The following is a 20,234-nucleotide window of genomic DNA, read 5'->3' as shown; positions in this document are numbered from 1 at the left end:
TTTATTTTTATGTACATATATATGTATGTTATATTTACTTATGCACATTGCACATTTATGTACATGTATCAGTAAGAATTTTGTTTACACAATAATTAAAGTAAATAATTGACACATAGGATTATATGTATTACACAAATTTGTGATGACAGGTGTTCCAAAATAAGGACACAGGAATAAACGAATATATTAATTCATATGCCCCCCACCTGTGACATGTTTAATGCCAATTTCATTAAATGATGAAGAAGACATTCAATTTCATTGGTGAGTTTACATAACCAATTAAATCTTGTAATTATACCCCCCCAAAAAATGGAACAAAAAGTCAATGTCATCTTCATTGAATTCATTAACAAATTAATTTATTAAACAACCGTCGCATCATTATTACGTATACTTCGTTGACTTCGTCGATTTACAAAAGAAACAGATCACCATGAAGACAGTGCGCAGAGAAAAGGTCAGTATACATTTTGCATACGATTTCTGTTAAAAAAAAAAACATTTTATACCCTGGTCAGTTAATTAGGGAAAAGATTGAACAATGTTTAGGTTTTATAGTTTTAAAAATTATATCTCATAATGATTTTAAACTGAACTGCTACATTATTATACATTATAGAGGGGGAGGACAGGGGGTACCCTTCTCCCTTCTCCCACCCCTCTTCTCCTTTCTCCTACCCCCGTTCTCCTTTCTCCCATTAGAATGAAACATCTCCTTTTGAGATATTTTTTCTTGAAATATTAGAAAAAAATTTAAAAGGAGAGATATTTTATTTTTTCTCCTTTCTCCAACTTTTTCTCCTTTCTCCCAGCCTTCCTCTCCTTTCTCCTACCCCCTTTCTCCTTTCTCCCACCACCTTTCTCCTTTCTCCTACCCTCTCTCCCTGTCTCCCTTACCCCTGTCTTCCCCCTCATTATAGGTTGAAAAGTGTTTCACCCAAATTCCCATTTTTTTTTTCATTTTAAACTTCTTTTTTACTTATAATGATTCTAAAATAGATTTAAAATTTGTTGAAAGTTTTCTTGTGATAGATAATCATTCTTCATCCGTGTTAATTATTGTAAAAATATCAATTATTTAAATAGCCACTTACTCGAAAATCAATTTCAAATAATTATTGAAATTAGTCCAATTACGTTAATAAATCAATTTCACGTGGGTCTATTTTACTATTTATATACATGTGATGTATAAAATGTGAATGTAGGACGGCAAAAAAAAAGTAGCAATTCAGTTATGCGATTACAATTTCTTAAAAAAGAAGCATTAAAATATTGCTATCAAAATTCATTTCTTGAACTATTAAAAATGAAAGCTTTTTTTTAAACATGCACATTTAAAAAATAAAATCCCCTGAAAACCAAAAATGATAAGATGTCAAGATGGCTTTGTATTTAAATGGCTTCATGGTGTCCTTTGCGTGAAATAAAAATAAAAAAAATATAAAAAATGCCAATTGATTGAAAAGGGGGATCCAACTAAATGTCCCCATTCAAATGCATTGATCGGCCAAAAATAACGGGGTTCCAAACCCCGGAACCCCCTCCCCTGGATCCGCAAATACACACATACATGTACAGTTACAGCCATAGAACAAAAGTGAGTTCCCACTGAAAAAATGTCCTATCATTTCAACCAAAATAGATATTTAAAAAAGAATATTACCAAGTAATTTTATGAGCGATTATTATAAAATATATACAATGTACCATAAGATGTAGAAAGTCTGAATATTTATTGTTTATTTTGCCATGATTTTGAATTTCGTGAGTTTCGTTTTCCTTATTTGAACGGTCAAGGATTTGTATATCTTACTATACAAATCCTTGGAAAGGTTAAACACAAATGCAAATGTTTTCGATTTTAATTTGGCTAGAATACATGTAAGCTTTTCAAGAATTATTTTACTTTCTGTAAACTTCGTCAGAAAATTAAAACGTGCACGATGGAGAGTTGTCTAATTGGCACTCACACCACATCTTCCTATATACATGTATTTATGAATAATATCAAAGCCAAATAATTAATAAAATGTTAAATATTTTTACATCTTATGGTAAAAAAATCGATAAAAAAACTACTTAATATTTTTTTTTGAAAAATATTGAATAGACTATATCATGTATATGTATATATGCAAACATAACTATATAAGAGTTCCTTGTCATTAGCTCTTTTAAAAAGATTGTTTTATCAAGGATTTGTATAGTTAGATCTAACTATATACAAATCCTTGGTTTTATCAACTTGAAGAACCCGTTTCTCGTTTAGTCTGTTTCTATAACAATCCCGGGTTTATATTTATAACTCGAGATTTATAATCCTTTAATAGGACTACGTTTTATTTTGGTGGTTGAAATATATAGTGCTATCTTTTGCCTTGTGATTATATGTATATATACGTTTATATATAAATTATTAAATTACACACATGAAGAGGTTTTCAGCATATGAAAGAAAGAATTATTTAATGATAAAAGACAAAATAAGACCTCTGGAAATAAACTTAGAACTTATCGATTATTTAAACCAAATTTTAATTTTGAGCCTTACTTATTGAAATTACCATATATTCAAAGATGTGTTTTAACAAGATTTAGAATTGGAGCTCACAAACTTGAAATAGAAAAAGGTCGTTATTTTAATATTAAACTAGAAAATAGAATATGCAAACTCTGTAATGAGGAAATAGAAGATGAGATGCATTTTCTTTTAACATGTAAAACTCTGGATAATGTTAGAAATCCCTTTCTAAGCAAAATATATAGTAAAAATAAAAATATTTCAAAACTTGATAACAAATCTCTTTTTATTTGGCTAATGGGAAATGAAGATAAAAACATTTTGATAATAATTTGTCAGTTATTAGAGGTTTTAAATATAAACAGAAATACAATATTAAATTAGATTTCTCTATATAAAATTATGTATGATCAAATATGCAATTACATAAGTTATTTCTTTTACATTTGATAAATTATTAGTATATACTACGAGGTGTGCTGTCCAATAAAGGGACCAGAATAACAGACTATTGGTCATATTGTATTATATATGTTTATTATTTACAAATTGTCTACTTCATTTTCTTTAATATTATATCAATCAACTAAATCAAAATCAATCATATTATGTACTTTGTTTAACCTATTTTGAATTTACTTTACATTATGTTTGAAAATTATATTATAATTATTCTGCTCATTCTGGGCGCCGTGATTGGCAAATAAAATATTTGTTTGTTTGTTTTTGTTTGTTTGGTTTTAATCTAACATTTTTACAAGTAATTTCATACTGTATATCTACCCTTTACAACGACTAAAATAGGCCCAATAAGCAGGCCAGTATAAGAATATCAGAATCCGCCACTGTTCTTTGGGTATATACAGTTTGTGTTCTGATTTTTTCATTCAATTGTCAAAGTACGGAAATAAGTCATTTCTGTATTCAAGTTCAACGTTGCAGTTCAGAAATAGTTCGACCTGGTAACTTCCGTTTTTCCCATGTGTCAAGATTGGTAAATTTATTTGACAAAAAAATTATACTTTAATGGTCCAAATCATAAGAATACCATAGTATAACAATTCGTTGTGATTGATCAAAAACTGGTAAAACTGCAGTTTGGTTATACGAAATGAATAGGAGGTGAATTTCTTGTAGGAGAACAAATCGTGCTCTTCACGACTTATAACGAAAGTCTATATTTACATTTCAAGTCCAGTTATACAAGTCTATCAAGATAGTCAATATTAAAGTTATATGGTTCGCTACTGACCCCCTACGGATCCATAGAGGGTTAGTAAAATCCGAATGGGGGTGAGGCCAGATGCCGAGTCCCCTATGAATTTTATTCACCCTCTATGGATCCGTAGGCAGTCAGTAGCTAACCCTATAACGAATTTATCTGACGCTGGACTTTTTCTGTGGCGTTTTGTTGAAAAATAAACAATAAAACACAACAACATTAATAGATGACGTCGCCATTAACGCGTCAAGAACCCCATATGAATCTTACTAACCCCATACGGTCTCATTGGGGGTCACCACATGACGGTGTTGAACCAATCACAACGTGATAATTCATCTGTGGGCCGATAATGGCCTATAGTCAATATTCAGAGTCCGCTACTTAAACTTTCCTTTCAACTTGTTGATACTCATATATAAGGCCACATTTAAAAGAATGTATGTTTCCACTCCCTCGGGTCTACCCTTTGGCCTACCCTTATAAGTTATATGGTTCGCTACTGACCCCCTACCGATCCATAGAGGGTTTGTAAAATCCATAGGGGGTGAGGCCTGAGGCCGAGTCCCCTATGAATTTTATTAACCCTATATGGATCCGTAGGGGGTCAGTAGTTAACCGTATAACGAATTTATCGGACGCTGGACTTTTTCTGCGACGTTTTGTGGAAAAATAAACAATGAAACACAACAACATCAATAGATGACGTCGCCATTAACGCGTCACGAACCCCATATGAAACTTACTAACCCCATACGGTCTCATAGGGGGTCACCACGTGACGGCGTTTAACCAATCACAACGTGATAACTAATTTGTGGTCCAATAATAGGCTTTGGCCTGTAACACAGACCGGACAGGCATTTTTTAACAATGTCATAGCATGTTCTTATAGCTGGGGGTTCCAATCCCAGGTCCCACTTACTGTTTAGTCAGATTCATGTATCCTGCCTACATTATCATGACTATGTGCGTAAGCAATTCTCATTTTTTTGTCCTCTCCCGGGTCCTGCTAGACCTCATTTCCCCCTTTCACGACACAATAATTTGACTTTCATATGTCAGGCTTATAAAAAATTGACAATCCCTCATCAAACTTATACCCCAATGAGACCCACATAGCTGTTACGACTTGTCCTGTCACGGGTGTCGATGCCACTTTTCAGTTGTTTGTGCTCGATTAGTGTGTATTCATTTAGATTATCAATTTTTCTGCTTAAAATATCAGAATGTATACAACTTATTTTCAGGAAAATATTTTTTGGACAAGAGGGTTTATTCTTCACCCGGATGGGGAGAGGGGAAACAAACATCAACTTTAAATGATGTGCTCCAGTATTTTCACACTAATTTATCCTCCATTATGAAAATCTGCCCCATCCCTATTATAATAATCCATCAGGGTACTTACAACTCAAACAAGTGATTTTAGAATCACTTCTTTAAGTGATTTTGGCTGTAAAATATTAAACAAAAAATCTAAAAAATAGACAGACTTCAAGTCACTGAAACAAGTAATTCGAGAAGATCACTTAAATAAGTGTTTATAACTTTGCCACAAGCTTGATTTTTTCATTGGTAAAAAGACAAGAATTCCATTGAAAAACAACTATGTCCATCTAGATATTGTCGTTTGCTTGATAAGCAGTCAGGGGCGTTACTTAAACAAGTTATTATTTTTAATTACTTATATAAGTAATTTTTTAAATTAAAAATAATAAAATTACTTAATAGAGTTATTTTAATTTTCAATAGAAACATAGACTCAATGTAGTTTTCATGATTTTAAACAACATTTTATATCATAAAATAAAGAATTTATCAGATTTGAGAGGAGTATAGAGATAAAAATTACTTTGAAAATAATGACAAAAATATTACTTGAATAAGTTATTTTAAACATTTTTGAAAAAAATAGCAATTACACTTATCTAAGGCACACATGTGATTGATTTAGGTTACAAATTATAAATAACTTCAGGTCTTAATTGATTCACAAGTACATGTATCTATCTATTTATATCAGTCTACCTTCAAGATTTTAGAGGAAAATGATAATTTAATAGTCCCAAGAGACCAATCTTTGACCCAGAAGCATCGGTATGAAAGAAAGATGCGTGGGAAAGTTAATTAGTGTTTCTGAAGAATTAGTTTTTATATATCAAAGGAAAAATAACCAAATAACTCTGAAAATTATTTAAAGCTAGAAAAATCTGTATTTTTGGACACCTATAAAAATAATATTCAGAAAAATAACTTAAATAAGTTATATTCACATTAGCCTCGTTTTCAACATTACTTGTATAGGTAATTTTAATTGTTACTTGTTTAAGTAATGCCCCTGACTGATAAGCCTGTCCGTGTTAACAACTTATTTAAAATATGCATTTTCTGGAATAATTTGTAGATCAGGACATAACCTTGAAGTATATCAATTTAACTCTTAAAGAAAACCAATCAGGTTACCTAATATTGTTGACCTTTGTCTTATAGTCGTGATAGTCAGCAAGTTAATGTATATTTGATTACAGAACAATTCTCAAGGGTACTTTAAGTTTTAAAAGCTTTAGCACACTAACTTACTGCCCAAGCACACTTGTGAAGTTAATATTCATAGAACATGGGGTATTTGATCTATGCAGGAAAATTAAAAAAAAGTTTGTGAAAATATGGAAAATCACTGAAATTAACATTTGAACATCGAAGGAAACACTTAAATACTGGTGATAACTGAATTTATCAAATCACTTAAATAGTGGACAATGAAATCACTTGTTTAAGTAGCACCCCTGACTGATAAGATAAAGATATTTTTTTTAATTTCCTTATCATAGGGCTCATAACAAGCATGTAATTGTTCCAGACCGTATGAGTATTTGGACCGTACGCGTACGGTCTGGACTGTATGTGTACTTTTTCAAAATACTCATACGGTCTGACCATACGCGTATGGTCTTGACTAATATTAAGAAGATAGTCAAGTTTATTAGATGCAAATGCATATAACAGATCAACACAACTTAACTCCAAAATTAATATAAAAAGTTCAATTGTAATTGAAAAACTAACTTTAGAGTTTAATTACTTAAAAAAAGAACGCTACTTAAAGTCATAAGAAACCTCAAATAAAAAAAAATAATGCATATGATTTTTATAACTCAATGGATAGTTTTCATTATAAAACTTATGTACATATACTTTTTTCTGAAGAAAATTCTTTAATTTATTCATATTTAGAAGAAGTTTACTTTATTTGAATAGCTTCCTTCCAGCAAGCAATTCCCCCGACATATTTTCCGTATGCAAGGTGACCTACGTGTGACCCATCTCGTAAAAATCCGGTGACCACAATACGCATGCATGGATGTCCTTAAAATAAACTGTTATCTGAATTTACATGTTAAACACGTGCTCAATTTCCATGCTTTTTTGTTTATTTTTCGTCAATTGTTGACAAACAGGTGACAATCGTTAAACTTCGGCTTCAATACACGAACTTTAATTACCTGCCATATTTTCACAACTGTTAAATTGTTTATTGTTTAATCTTTTGACTGAGTGACATGAATTATAAACATAATAAAGCTCCTTTTTGATTTCTAAAAATTTCTAATATATATATACAACTCGTCTAAACATCAACCCAACAATGTTAAATCTGTAAATTTGCTTTCGCAATTTTTTTTTCTTCCCTCGCCAGGATTCGAAACCCATGCTACTGGGATATCCTGACACCAAATCGCCTGAACTGCAGTTATCTCGCTAGACCACACAACCACCTTGGCTCTCTATATATTTATATATATATATGACATTGAGAAGTTTATATTGAACTTCATTCTTTCAAAATGTGACAGGTGTATCATTAGCTCATGGTGCAGATGTTAATTATATATATAGTTTACACTTTAACAAATTAAAAGATCAAGTTAGAATGTTGTTCCAATATATTTAGGAATCTTTAACCAGCAGGTGACTATGTTTTACCATGATGATGCAATACTCTCAGACTACATATTTAGAAAAAGTGTGCATACGGTGCAGACTGAACACATACAGTTCAAATACCGGTACTTGTATGGTCTGGAACAGATCAACATGAGTGCTTATATTTCCATAACAATGGACAACAGACTATTCACAATAATAAGTTAAAAAAAAAAAACATAAACATCAGTATATTATTACATTTTTTTCCAATTTCAGGTAGCCAAATGGTCACTTGTATTATTTGACATTGACGGCAATACAGCAAAGGTCAGATCAGCAAAACTGTCATCAGCTACAAAAAGTACTAAAGTAAACTTGGTATTGGGTACCAAATCATTGGAAGTTGAAGTTCTTGAAATAGCAGGTATGTTTGATTATTAAACAAACTTTTTGTACATTAAAAATTGCTTTTTAGGCTAAGACTTGTTGAGTAAGATGCTTTTCTTTTACTATCGTGATGATGGTGAATAGAGCATTATTATACAAAATTGATTGTCAGAGATGCCAAGTATATACATGTATATACTATTGTTTTTATTGCTATGACTGATAATTTTCATATTATTTAATTTCATTAAATGATATTAAAATATTATTGTTGAATACACAATTACAGTTGATACTGATCATGCTAATTTTATTGCAATGCACATGTACAATTATCATGCATTTGTCATGTGTTTCTAGGAACGTTTATAAAATATAAAGTCTTTAAATCCAGATTTGTTCTATCTAATATTTTTTTTTTTAAATGTGGGCCATTTGTTTTCTCAATTGAATTGTTTCATATTTCATGTTCAAGCTTTTTATACACATATATATATACATAATATAGTACGTGGTTTATCATTGTTGAAAGCTTTACAATTGCGTGGTATTGGCTACATCCAATCGATTGGAAGTTGTCTCTGTAGCAATCATACTACATCTCACTTCATCATGTTTATTGTTGTACGAAAAAAAATGTGCGTTTCCAATACTTTAATTGATATTAACAATGATTAATTCATCTACAAGATCTAAGAGATATTCATTTTCAATGAAATCAAAAATTTATGTATAAAGACAACTGTGTATTACAAGACAATTAAATATTCATTGAAACCCCACTTATGATGCTTATATGTATAAGGTAAAATACCGAGGATATCCTATATTACTTCAAATTTATACTTGAATAAAGTTCACCTTGATTTTCAACGTTTTGTGATCCATACTTGTGTGTGATTGAGCTTGGGTTTTAAATATTTATTGAGATGGGTGTCTTTGTTACTTCACTTTTATGACATTTGTTTAATGAATTTATTTGATTAAATAATTTTTAATTTTTTTCTGAACAGAAACTGAAGAAGAGTTAGACTTGTATGAAGATGAATGGGAGAAAACTCATCGAGCTATTGCCATTGACAGGGAAATCGCCCGGAGACAAAACTTAGACCAGCAGGAGTACGGTTTTTTAGCTGTTTGGCCAGAAGAAACGGTAAGCCCAAATAAATACTTAAAAGTACTTTTTAAAATATAAGAATATGAGGCATGATTGCCAGTGAGAAAACTAACCACTAGAGACCAGATGACATATATGTTAATAATAATAGGCCTTTGCCAATTAGCAAAATGATGAGGAAAACCCTACAGCATAGTGATTTGTTAATGGCCATGAAATTAAACAAGAAAATAAAATATTTAAGAAAGCTAAAGGCATGATTTACTTTATACAAAAATATGATGGACAGCAATAAACAACAACAACTGAACTAAAGGTTCCTGATTGGATATTGTAGCATGCTTTATTTAGCATTTGTAAGATTTTTCCTTACCATGCTTACTGGGATAAATTTCTAATGACCTTATGTTGTAATTAATAACTTTCAGTATGTTTAATAAAATGCTCATCAAAGGGCTTTAAAAAACATGTGCGTTTCAAATACTTTAATTGATATTAAGCTCTTAAGGTGGTACCTAACACTTGAACTAAAATTAAATTGGCTTGTTTAATTTTCTTAAAATTTTGCCAAAGTATTTACTTTCACCCTTTGCAAAAATATAAAAAATTCAAAAAATCTGAACCAACCGTTTATCAGAAAAATTACACTGGTTATCATGGTTATATGGCAGTTTCATAAAGACTTTTTTTTTTATCCTATTCAATTATGAAGACTACGTCATTAAAACGTTCTGCAGATTTTATAGAGTTATCTCCCTGTAGTGTTAGGTACCACCTTAATGGTACTAAAATCAAAGTTTTGAAAACCTTGAACAGAAACAAAGCGCCATCTGCTATTTTAACCCAACAATAATCATGATAAGAGTCATAGAAATCTAACTTAAATAGTAACTTGAAATTTCAAACAAATATTTTTGTTGGTGACGTATAAATTTTACCATTCTTAACTCTAATATTGGTTGCAGTGTCTTTGAAAATTTTTTAATGTGTCAAGTTGAAACCATTGTCTTCAACAGTAGCACAAGAAATCTTTAGTTAACATAAAAATGGTAAACTTGCCATTGATAAAAGATTTAAGACATGTTTAATTGTTATTGGCAGGAATCAACAGCTGAGACAACAGATGAACATGTTGCAGAACCATTTCAGCCTGATGATATTGAGGTATAAAACTTATATTTATATAAAAGATCATTATGTTTCCGCTAGATTTTAATTTAGGTTGCAATTTTTAGATTTTTAACAAATGCAAGTATAATCAAACTGTCACGTCTAAATTTAAGCATACATGTTTTTAGTCATCAGGTCATACAGTGTGTGTAACACTTTTCAATTCAAAGTTTAAAAAAGTTTTGAAATTTTAGATTTTTTGAATTTTGATCAAAGTTTTAAAATATCAAAATTTCAAACAGTGTAAAAGTTTTGAAATTTTGAAATTTTAACCAAATTATTAAAATAATAAAATTCTAAATATCATTTAGAAGTTTGATAGTTTAGGAATTTGATCAAACTTTTAAAATACTAAACCTAACGTGCAATTTTGATTATTTCACTATTTGAAAGTTTGATTTTTAAGTTTTTGATTAAAATATCAAAAATAGAAAAGGGACAAAAAGGGGTACCTGTAAAAAGAGAAGCGAAATGAAATAAAACCGAAAACCGTTAAAAAGTGGACAACTTCCCTTGTATATATATGAAATCTGGGACTATTATACTAACAGGACTGGAAACTGATTGATTTGTTGAGACTTTGCCCTGAAAGCGAGATTATTTTTTTGTTGTTTTGATTGACAGCTTATTGTGTCATAAAGCAAATTAGCATTTGTTACATGTACTGAGGCAAAAAGATTTTTCCTGTTGTGGTTAATCAAATTGATATAATTGAATGTTTTACTCTATTTTACAGAACTTACATATGTGATAAATGCAGATGTAGATTTTAACATATAGATTTATCACATGTAAGTTCTGTAAACATGGTAAAAAAGAGAAAAATATTCAATTGTATCAATTTAGTTAACCCCAACAAGAAAAATCTTTTTGCTTTAATGCATACAATTTTATTGGTAATTACATAATGCTAAATTCAATGTTTTTGTAACAATATAAAAAAGAAGATGTGGTATAATTGCCAATGAGACATTTCTCCACAAGAGATCAAATGACACAGAATTTTACAACTTAAGGTTACTGTACAGGCTATAATAATGAGCAAAGCCCATACTGCATAGTCAGCTATAAAAGACCCTGAACTGACAAATGTAAAACACTTCAAACTGGAAAACCAATGGCATTATTCATGTTAAAAAAATGATCTAAAACAATTATGTTACTCATTAACAAATGATGATAACCACTGAATTACAGGGTTCTATCTTGGACAGGCACATCAGATAAATACAAATAGAAATACTGCTTTAGAGTGGATGTGACTGTGGGTACTTGATTATATCCCAACAACTTAGATAAACCAAAATTCAACCTTTTGAAAGTTTGACCACTGTGTTCCTATCAGGCTTCCGAATTCATTAATATATGTAATGGTAAATAAGATGTAAGCCAGGAAAAAAGTGTAGTTATGATCTGTTTTATAAATGAAATAAGATGTACTTGTTTGCAGCTTATGACTAACATATAATAGGATAAAATTAATGTTTTCTATGTGTTTTTCAGGATACTGCTAATTCAGAACATGACACCTCCATTGGAGCTGATGATATTCAAGAGGAACAGGCTGACCCTCTGGGAATAGCAATTTTACCAGACCAGCCTACTGAGTTCAAGGTATGTTGAAAATAATCAGTCTACATTTGTATTTATCCAGCCAAAACCTATCCAATGTCAAAAAATAGGCAGAGGATGCCAGAGGCACATTCATAGTTATAAGTTAAAATTTTCACTGCAAACCCAATAATTTGTCCAATTGAAAAAATACAATAGCTTTAATTTCTCTGTGTAGTTTATTCACTGGGATCATCAAATATCTTACATAGAGAAAGATATCACTCATTGATTAATTTACTGAGTAAAAGATCCTCTGCCAATAGTTCATTTGCCAATTATCGGTTTGATTCTGTTATTACAATCTTTTTTAACAAATTACTTCCCTCTGTCAATCCTAGACTGGTTCTCTACCGGCTGATTTTTTTTCAATTCTTATTATGAAGTTCCATCCAATCCCCTTTGTCATGGTCTATTGACTTTGAAAATTTTAACAAGTTATCATGTATTAGTTTGTGATTAAGTCAATTCAAGGGGAACCATTAGTGTTAGGTCAATGTTAATTTGTATTCAGTTGTATAAGCATTGGCACATCTCATTTCCATGGAGAATATTTGGCCTCGCCCCTCAGTCACAGTCTAATGAATTTGTAACTTATCTTAGTTTTCATGTATTAGTTTGTGATAAGATCATTTTAAGATGTTCGGAACTGCTAATGTTAAGTCAATGAAATTTGGTATGCAAATTTATTTGCATTTTCAAGTATCATTTTTATGGAGATTATATAGCTCCACCCCCTCTTGTTGAATTTGAAACTTTTTTATAGTTTACTAGTAAAAGTTTGAATTTAGATTTGGGAACGACACATACGTTAATGAATGAGTGATATATATTTAGAAGAAAAATAAAGATCCCAGTGAATAAATTACACAGAGAACAATTGCTTTTGTATTTGTTGAAATGGACATGTTGTACCAAAACTTTTTATGCAAAATACAAATGAATCATGCAATAGCCCCACACAGCTGTTTATTAAGTTTCCTTTCAGTTGCTTTTATTAATCTAGACTGAGTGACATAAGCCTTATAAATATAACTAAGAAGATGTGGAATGATTGCAAATGAGACAACTCTATACAACAGACCAAAAGACACAGAAATTAAATACTATGGGCCATGTTTTGACTTCAGCAATGAGCAAAACCCATACTTGATTATTTCTTTACATCCAAATGTTATGATACTTATGCATTTTGTTTATCACAAAACTCAATAGAGGTTGAACACTTCCCATCACTTGAATAGTTCTAGAATTATACCCCTTTACAAATGAAAAAATGCTGATTTTTTGTTTCTGTTCACTCACTTTAGTTGGCTGCAATTAAATGTTATGAACCTTATTCATAATAATTATTACTACAAAAGTAATGAAGTTATGTCTGTTTGCAAATAGAAAAATTGCTAAATTTTTGTTTTGTTCCCAATGTCATAGGTTTGCCAAATGTTATGAAACTTATATGCAAGGTTTAAAACCACGAAAAACAGATCAAGATTGAATTTCGGGGGCATCACTTACTGTTCTAGAATTATGCCCCTTTACAAATTGAAAAATGCTGAATTCACGTTCTCAATCTTGAGTTTGCATCAACCAAATAAAATGTAACTAACACAATACTGAATACCACAAGACTCAGATCAGTACAAATTAAGGTAGTGTCAGTTTGACCATTTCTTCAATTATGTTCTTTAATAACTTGACATGATTTTTAATAGCATGATCGGTAATTTCTGTGGTTCATGAACTCATTCCTTATTTGTTTTCCAAAAATATATTAATTTGGACAGAAAAAATGAAAATAGCAGAATTGATAAACTAGACGATAATTTTAGATGTATTAGTTCGGCTGAATTGTCAATTAATTCCTTATAGAAATATTTATTTTATAGTTGTTTTTTTGTTTTGGCAGGGTAGCAAAAGTCGTTTAGTTAAAGTGTTATACCAAGGTGCTGGAGACTATAGTCAGACACGAGCCGTTCCACAGAGAGAGCCATGTTTTAAGGGAGGCCTTACCCTAGACCAAGCAGATATTGTGACCAATCAAGTCAACAATTATGAGAAAGGTGTTGTTGACAAACAAACTGAGACTGATTCTGTAATCATACTATCAGACGAGAAAGATTTACAGAATATACTGGCAGATTACAAGCCAACTCCAAAGACCACATCAGTGTCAACACAGACAGATCCCCCTGAAATTCCAGATATTAGAAGCCAGATCATCGAAATTCTCAGGGTAGTAAAAGACATCCGTAGACACATCCCATCATCACAGCAATCCTTTTCCAAAGAGTTACAGGACTTATCACCATTCCCATCATCTGATTTACAAGACTTAGACCTAATGGAATATGTGACCGGTTCACCTCCATCATCTAAATCAACACCAACAGACAGCTTTGATGCAACTGCATTATTTACTACTATGTTATGTCAAGCAGCAAGTATGCCATCAGCAAGTTCTATCACTGGCCCTTCACTCGAGCAAATGATGACTACAACACAGCAGATACCATCATCAGTAGCTTCTTCATCTGGCCATGCAGATCAACAATTGCCTACTACATCAACAACTTGTAACACAGACAACTTGTCACAACAAACAGAACAACAGGTCAGCACAACAGACATTTCAGTACCTATCACCACAGTTGCAGATATTCACATATTCCCCAAGAAAGTATCAGCAACACCAGGACCAAATTCATTAATTTCTAGTCAAATTTCCAATGCACTTCAGCACGGCACAACAGCGGCCCAAAACATGCCAACATCAATAACAAGACCTAGAATCCGCACTCTGCCTCCAATTGACGAGCATGACATCATAACCTCAGCATCAGACATTGTTTCTACACCATCAGAGTCAATGGATTTCACATCATTAGATATTGATAGCTCTCCAGGATTTAACCCTACACCAGTAACACTATCCCCAGTTCTACATTCATCTCCAGATATAACACTTCCTTTGAATAGTACCATTGCTCCATTACCAGACATTGCTCCATTTACAGAAGCTAACACCACTCCAGCCAATCAGGTTTCATCAGCCATACATCATGTACGTCAGACATTATTGCAACCAACATTACCACTGTCATCAAATTCCTCTTCTACAAGGGATACAATCCAGTCATCTGTAGCTTTACATCATTTCAAACCAGCAAACGTTTACAACTGCTATCCTGGACCAATTCATCAAGTAAAATGTAACACAGATATTGAAATTGACTTCCTTGAACTCCGAATTCATCCTGATACAGTCTGTAAAGTTTCAAGCAATAGCCTAACTGATTCTCAATTCATCTTTAACTTGGCAAAAGAGTTGTTTACTCCTGCAGAAATGTTTGGAAGGAACTACACCGGTCAGAAAGGGAAACAAAGTCTATCACCAAGAAGGAAGCATGCCATCGAGCACTGTGTTTTTGACATCAAAGGACCACACATGCTAAAACAGATTGGGTCCTCTATCAACAACGGGATACGCAACATGTTCCGAAAGAAATAAATTTGAACACGCTTTTTGACATTTATTTATAACAATGGACTAAATATATTCACTTGGTGATAAACAATTATTATAAACAGTTATCGTTATTGTTCATTTAAAATGGACTTTCCCTTATTAATAATTTATGGACATTAGTTTTGTGGCTAAATAGCTTTCATTTACCTATTAAGGTGTGAAATAGTAATCTGCATATGTTGTGAATAGTTTTTATTGAAGATTAATTTATTTTTGTTCATATATTTATTAAAATTATCACTTTATTGTAAACTCATCTCATTAGTTTTTAATAGTTACATTGCCTCAACAGAATATTTGTGAAACAGCAAAACAAACATTGACAAAAGCTGTTGTGGGCTTGATTTCGAAAAAAAATATTTCAAGATTGCTTACAATTCAAGTTATTTCATTGATTGTTGATTTTAACTTTCTAGAAATGTGATTGCTTAAAACTAACTTAAAACACAAGTTATAGACTTAGTTAGTTAGTATATGCACACAAGGTGTGATATAATTGCCAATGACACCAAAGTGGACATGTATTGTTTATGACTGTGTCACTGTCGATCTATGACACAAAAAAAGGAATAGCACTTATTGCAGTGTTAACCATCAGTCCCAGAAAGGCCTTCAACAAGGAGCAAAAACCTATCACCTCATTGACAATGACATGACATCATCCTCTATACCAAGCAAGAGTGCACACTGAAATGTCTCTCCTTCTTTTCTAATTATTAATAGAATGTTGATAGTCCTAAATACAAACTTTATTACAACTGTTACACATACTTAACATAACCAAGAAAAACTAAACATTGACTGATGTACCCTGAAAATGAGGTGAAGGTGTGAGGAACCATGCCAGAAAGACATGTACAGCTTACAATTCTTCCATACAACAAATGTAATTGACCTATTGCTTATGGTTATAAGAAAAACAAAACGAAACACAAAAACTTAACACTAAGCAATGAACCATGAAAAATGAAGTCAAGATCAAATAAACCCTGTGCGACAGACATTTAGATATAAAATTTTTCCATACACCAAATATAGTTGACCTATTGCATATAGTATAAGAGAAGACAAAATTTCAAAACTGAACTTTCACCACTGAACCATGAAAATGAGGTCAAGGTCAGATGACACTTGTCGCTAAACATGTACACCTTTTAATCATTCCAAATATAGTAGACCTATTGCAAAAAGTATGAGTAAAAAAGACAAAAACTCCAAAACTGAACTTTCACCACTGAAACACGAAAATGAGGTCACGGTCAGATGACACCTTCATGCTAAACATGTACACCTAATAATCATTCCATACACCAATTATATTAGACCTATTGCATACAGTATAAGTAAAACAGACCAAAGCACAAAAACTTAACTTTGACCACTTTAACACCTCATCACTTGTTATTCCCATGTGTGAAAAGGAATAGAGAGGGGGCTTGTTCACATTGTATAGTGCTGGAAACTTTTCATTGACGCATGTTGAAACCATTGTAAATACTTAATACAAATATAAGTCACTGCACTTTGACTCATAATGGTTTACTTTTATAAATTGTGACTTAGATGGAGAGTTAGTCTCGTTGGCACTCATACCATATCTTTATATCTATAAATAGCAATAAGGTTTTTAATCTTCTTGATTGTAAATAGCAGAACAGGGATAGCTGGAAAAAACTAGAACTATAACAAATAAAAGAGGACAACAATACTGAATTAACATTTATTCTAGATAGAACATATGAAACTGATCTATAAATATATACATGTATATGCAATATGTACTAGTACTTTTGTCAATAAATCCCAACAGATAATGATCGAAAATCATAAAGCTGACATACATAATATATTTAATTTCTACCATAAAATTATCGTCATATAAAAAAGAAATAACTGCTTAGCAGAGTGCAGCCTGATACAACTGCACATGTTAAACCCTAAACAGTTGGAGCAAATTTGGACACTATTTCTAAGCTTGATACTGTGCGAATCAGAATTATCTGGATTGTGATCAAATATTTGACATAGAAAGGTTTCTGACACAAAATACATGACAAGTTCTTACAGATTTATTGTGCAATACTGTGCAATTATAGATAATTGAACCCCTTAAAAAATTTAATAAACCCCAAACCTTTGAGTCCCCTGTTACAATATTTAGGCATGCCTAGTACTGTTCTTACATTTTGGCTATTTTAAATAATATGAAGGTATGAACTTTCCACTTTAATCCTTAACTTCACAATTGTTACATTTACATATATATACAAGATTTGAAAAAAGCTAGAATATAGCAAACAAAGTATTACATGTATTGACATACAAGTATCACACACAAAAGTTACAAAACAAAATCTGTACAGTGAAAACAGCTTCACATCCTTATGTGAAATAGAATTTTATCTACAAATATATTTACAGTATGAGCATATATATAAAAATTTAAAAAAATACCAAAACTGAGTGACTAGAAATTGAGTACTTTTTGCACTGATCATTATCATGATAATGAACTGTTGCATTATTATTTAAAGTATATTTACAAGAGACTGCATGATGCAATTATCATGTACATGACACAGTATACATTAAATCAGACCTAAGGTTTGATAAAACTCTGGATTTAAAATGTAATAAGAACTGAATTTCATCTCCAATTTTTGCATAATTTACACATGTAGATTTTATCAATATTTACCCATATTCTGTTAAAGTCGTATACCTACACTAAATTTGGTCACTAGCTTTCTAAATTCAAATTTTGAGCAATCCAGTTATTTTGGGTTTAGAATATTGTAATGAATGGTTGAAAAATTACAGTATACACCTTTGAAATGTTTAAAACAATGTAAAATGATGTTGCATTAAATCAAACATAGAAATATCAATTGAAAAGATCTGTTCCAAATTTTTCAGTCATTTGTTCTGTTAATACATGTTACAGCATGTACATGATGTACAGAGGATTTACAAAAATATTCTAAATATAAAACTTTAAAATTTTATTTGTTTAATCAACATGAATTGAATTTACCTACTTGATTAAATGGATACACTAAATCATGCTAAATTATCTATTTTTTAATCATGTTAATGTTTGATCTGTTCTGTTACAATGCCAAATCTGTACTAAGATATAATAGGAAGATGCAAAATGTTAAAATCCAGATGGACCTCCATGGTTCAAAATTACATAAGGTAGGACTCTGTGAAGATGGTCTATGTATGCTGAACATTTCTGAGGTGTTAAGGTCAACCAAAAATCAGCAATTCCTTGGACAAGTTCATCTTTTTTTCTTGGTTTCACCTTATTCTGGAGATGCTGTTTCATTGCTGCCCAAACATTTTCAATGGGGTTGAGGTCGGGTGAAGATGCAGGAGTTTCCATAACAGAGTCAAGTACTCCATTCTGTCTCATCCACTCTTTGGTTGATTTGGATTTGTGCTTAGAGTCGTTATCCTGTAAAGTACATAAAAATTATATGATAACAATATGTGATTTTAAATCAAATCAATAATTCATGTTCATCAAGTCAATTTACAGAAAGCTTTGAAATATTGACAAACTTCAATTCTTTCATCATGCACAAATGTATTATGCATATAGCATGTAATCATGGCAGTTGAATCATGGTAATTGTTTGGATAAACATGATGAAGGTATTAGAATAACAATTATGAAACCTATAGTTGTTAATTTTGTGTCATTTTGATCTTTTGAGGATAGTTGTCTAATTGGCAATCATACCACATCTTTTTAATATCATTGAATATGACAATGCATATATATATATATATTTTTCTTCATTAAATAATATTAAGTTGCACTATAAATGTATAATGAAATTGAGAATGGAACAAAAAAAATAACAATGATTACATGTATGATGAACTACTGCACTTAACAGTATATATTATATACTCTTATAACAATGTCTATGATACATGTGTGTACATGTAAATCATGTATGCATGAATGATAATTTCTTTCAAGTTGTTAGAACGGTATACAATTTACTCAAAGTAGATATTGGAAACTGGAAAATCCCCCCTTTTATATTTCATAAACATGATAAATGAAATCACACAACCATGGTACAAATGTACATGCAACTCTGAAAAGTAATATCTATATCTTAAATTGATAAAAAATCAAACATTGTCAAAAGGGAGCTTACATGAACATATATATTTATAGAATCAATTCACTTTAAGTTTAATTAACACTGCTGTATAAAGCATTTTTTAGACTTTTCCTCAAACTGGGAAATCACCCTTTTTTATGAATAAAACACCATGACTTTGAAATGTACAATTAAAAATTTATTAATATTAAAAGGGAGCTCATGTCAGGTTAATTGATATATAAACACTTCACTAAAGTTTCATGCAATTGGTCTAGTTGGTCTAAGCATGATTTGGGATTGTAAGTGTGACATATGAAAGTCAAATTATTGTGCTGTGAAAATGGAAAAAAAAAAAAAAAATGAGAATTGCTTCTGCATATAGTGATTGCCCAAATACAGGAATCAGACAAAACAGTACACAGGATTATGGGATCAGAACCCCCAATGAGACCCCCTTTTAAGTGTTTTTCAGAATGTTGATGACAGATGGACGACAGACAACTGTATACATTGTACATGTACCAAAATACAATGTATGTAACTTCATGAACTTATCGCTACATTGAAGACCCATTGGTGACCTTTGGCTTTTGTCTGCTCTACCATGTCTACGG

At 31.2% G+C, this 20,234-nt stretch overlaps 1 protein-coding gene and 1 long non-coding RNA gene across 2 annotated transcripts in view; both read left to right on the top strand.

The window, feature by feature from the left end:
• The window catches only part of LOC143074277 (uncharacterized), a 54,079-nt gene that overhangs the window by 28,422 nt on the left and 5,423 nt on the right, over nucleotides 1–20,234 (top strand). The gene's annotated exons all lie outside the window — the stretch shown is intronic.
• Nucleotides 440–15,738, top strand: LOC143076797 (uncharacterized). Its single transcript, XM_076252666.1, has 6 exons — nucleotides 440–463; nucleotides 7,959–8,106; nucleotides 9,083–9,222; nucleotides 10,288–10,350; nucleotides 11,860–11,970; nucleotides 13,874–15,738. Exons 1-6 carry the CDS (start codon nucleotides 440–442, stop codon nucleotides 15,473–15,475), a joined length of 2,088 nt encoding a protein of 695 aa, XP_076108781.1. The 3' UTR covers nucleotides 15,476–15,738.

The sequence above is a fragment of the Mytilus galloprovincialis genome, chromosome 5, assembly GCF_965363235.1.
Source record: "Mytilus galloprovincialis chromosome 5, xbMytGall1.hap1.1, whole genome shotgun sequence".
NCBI lineage: Eukaryota > Metazoa > Mollusca > Bivalvia > Mytilida > Mytilidae > Mytilus > Mytilus galloprovincialis.
Note: the sequence above shows the minus strand (reverse complement) of the source record. Positions and strands in the feature narration are given on the sequence as shown.

Excerpts from the sequence above, each read along its gene's own strand:
- LOC143076797 (XM_076252666.1), top strand. The coding sequence starts at position 440 with ATGAAGACAGTGCGCAGAGAAAAG. Across the intron at positions 8,107-9,082 it reads TGAAGTTCTTGAAATAGCAG|AAACTGAAGAAGAGTTAGAC; the intron begins GTATGTTTGATT and ends TTTTCTGAACAG. Across the intron at positions 10,351-11,859 it reads TTCAGCCTGATGATATTGAG|GATACTGCTAATTCAGAACA; the intron begins GTATAAAACTTA and ends TGTGTTTTTCAG.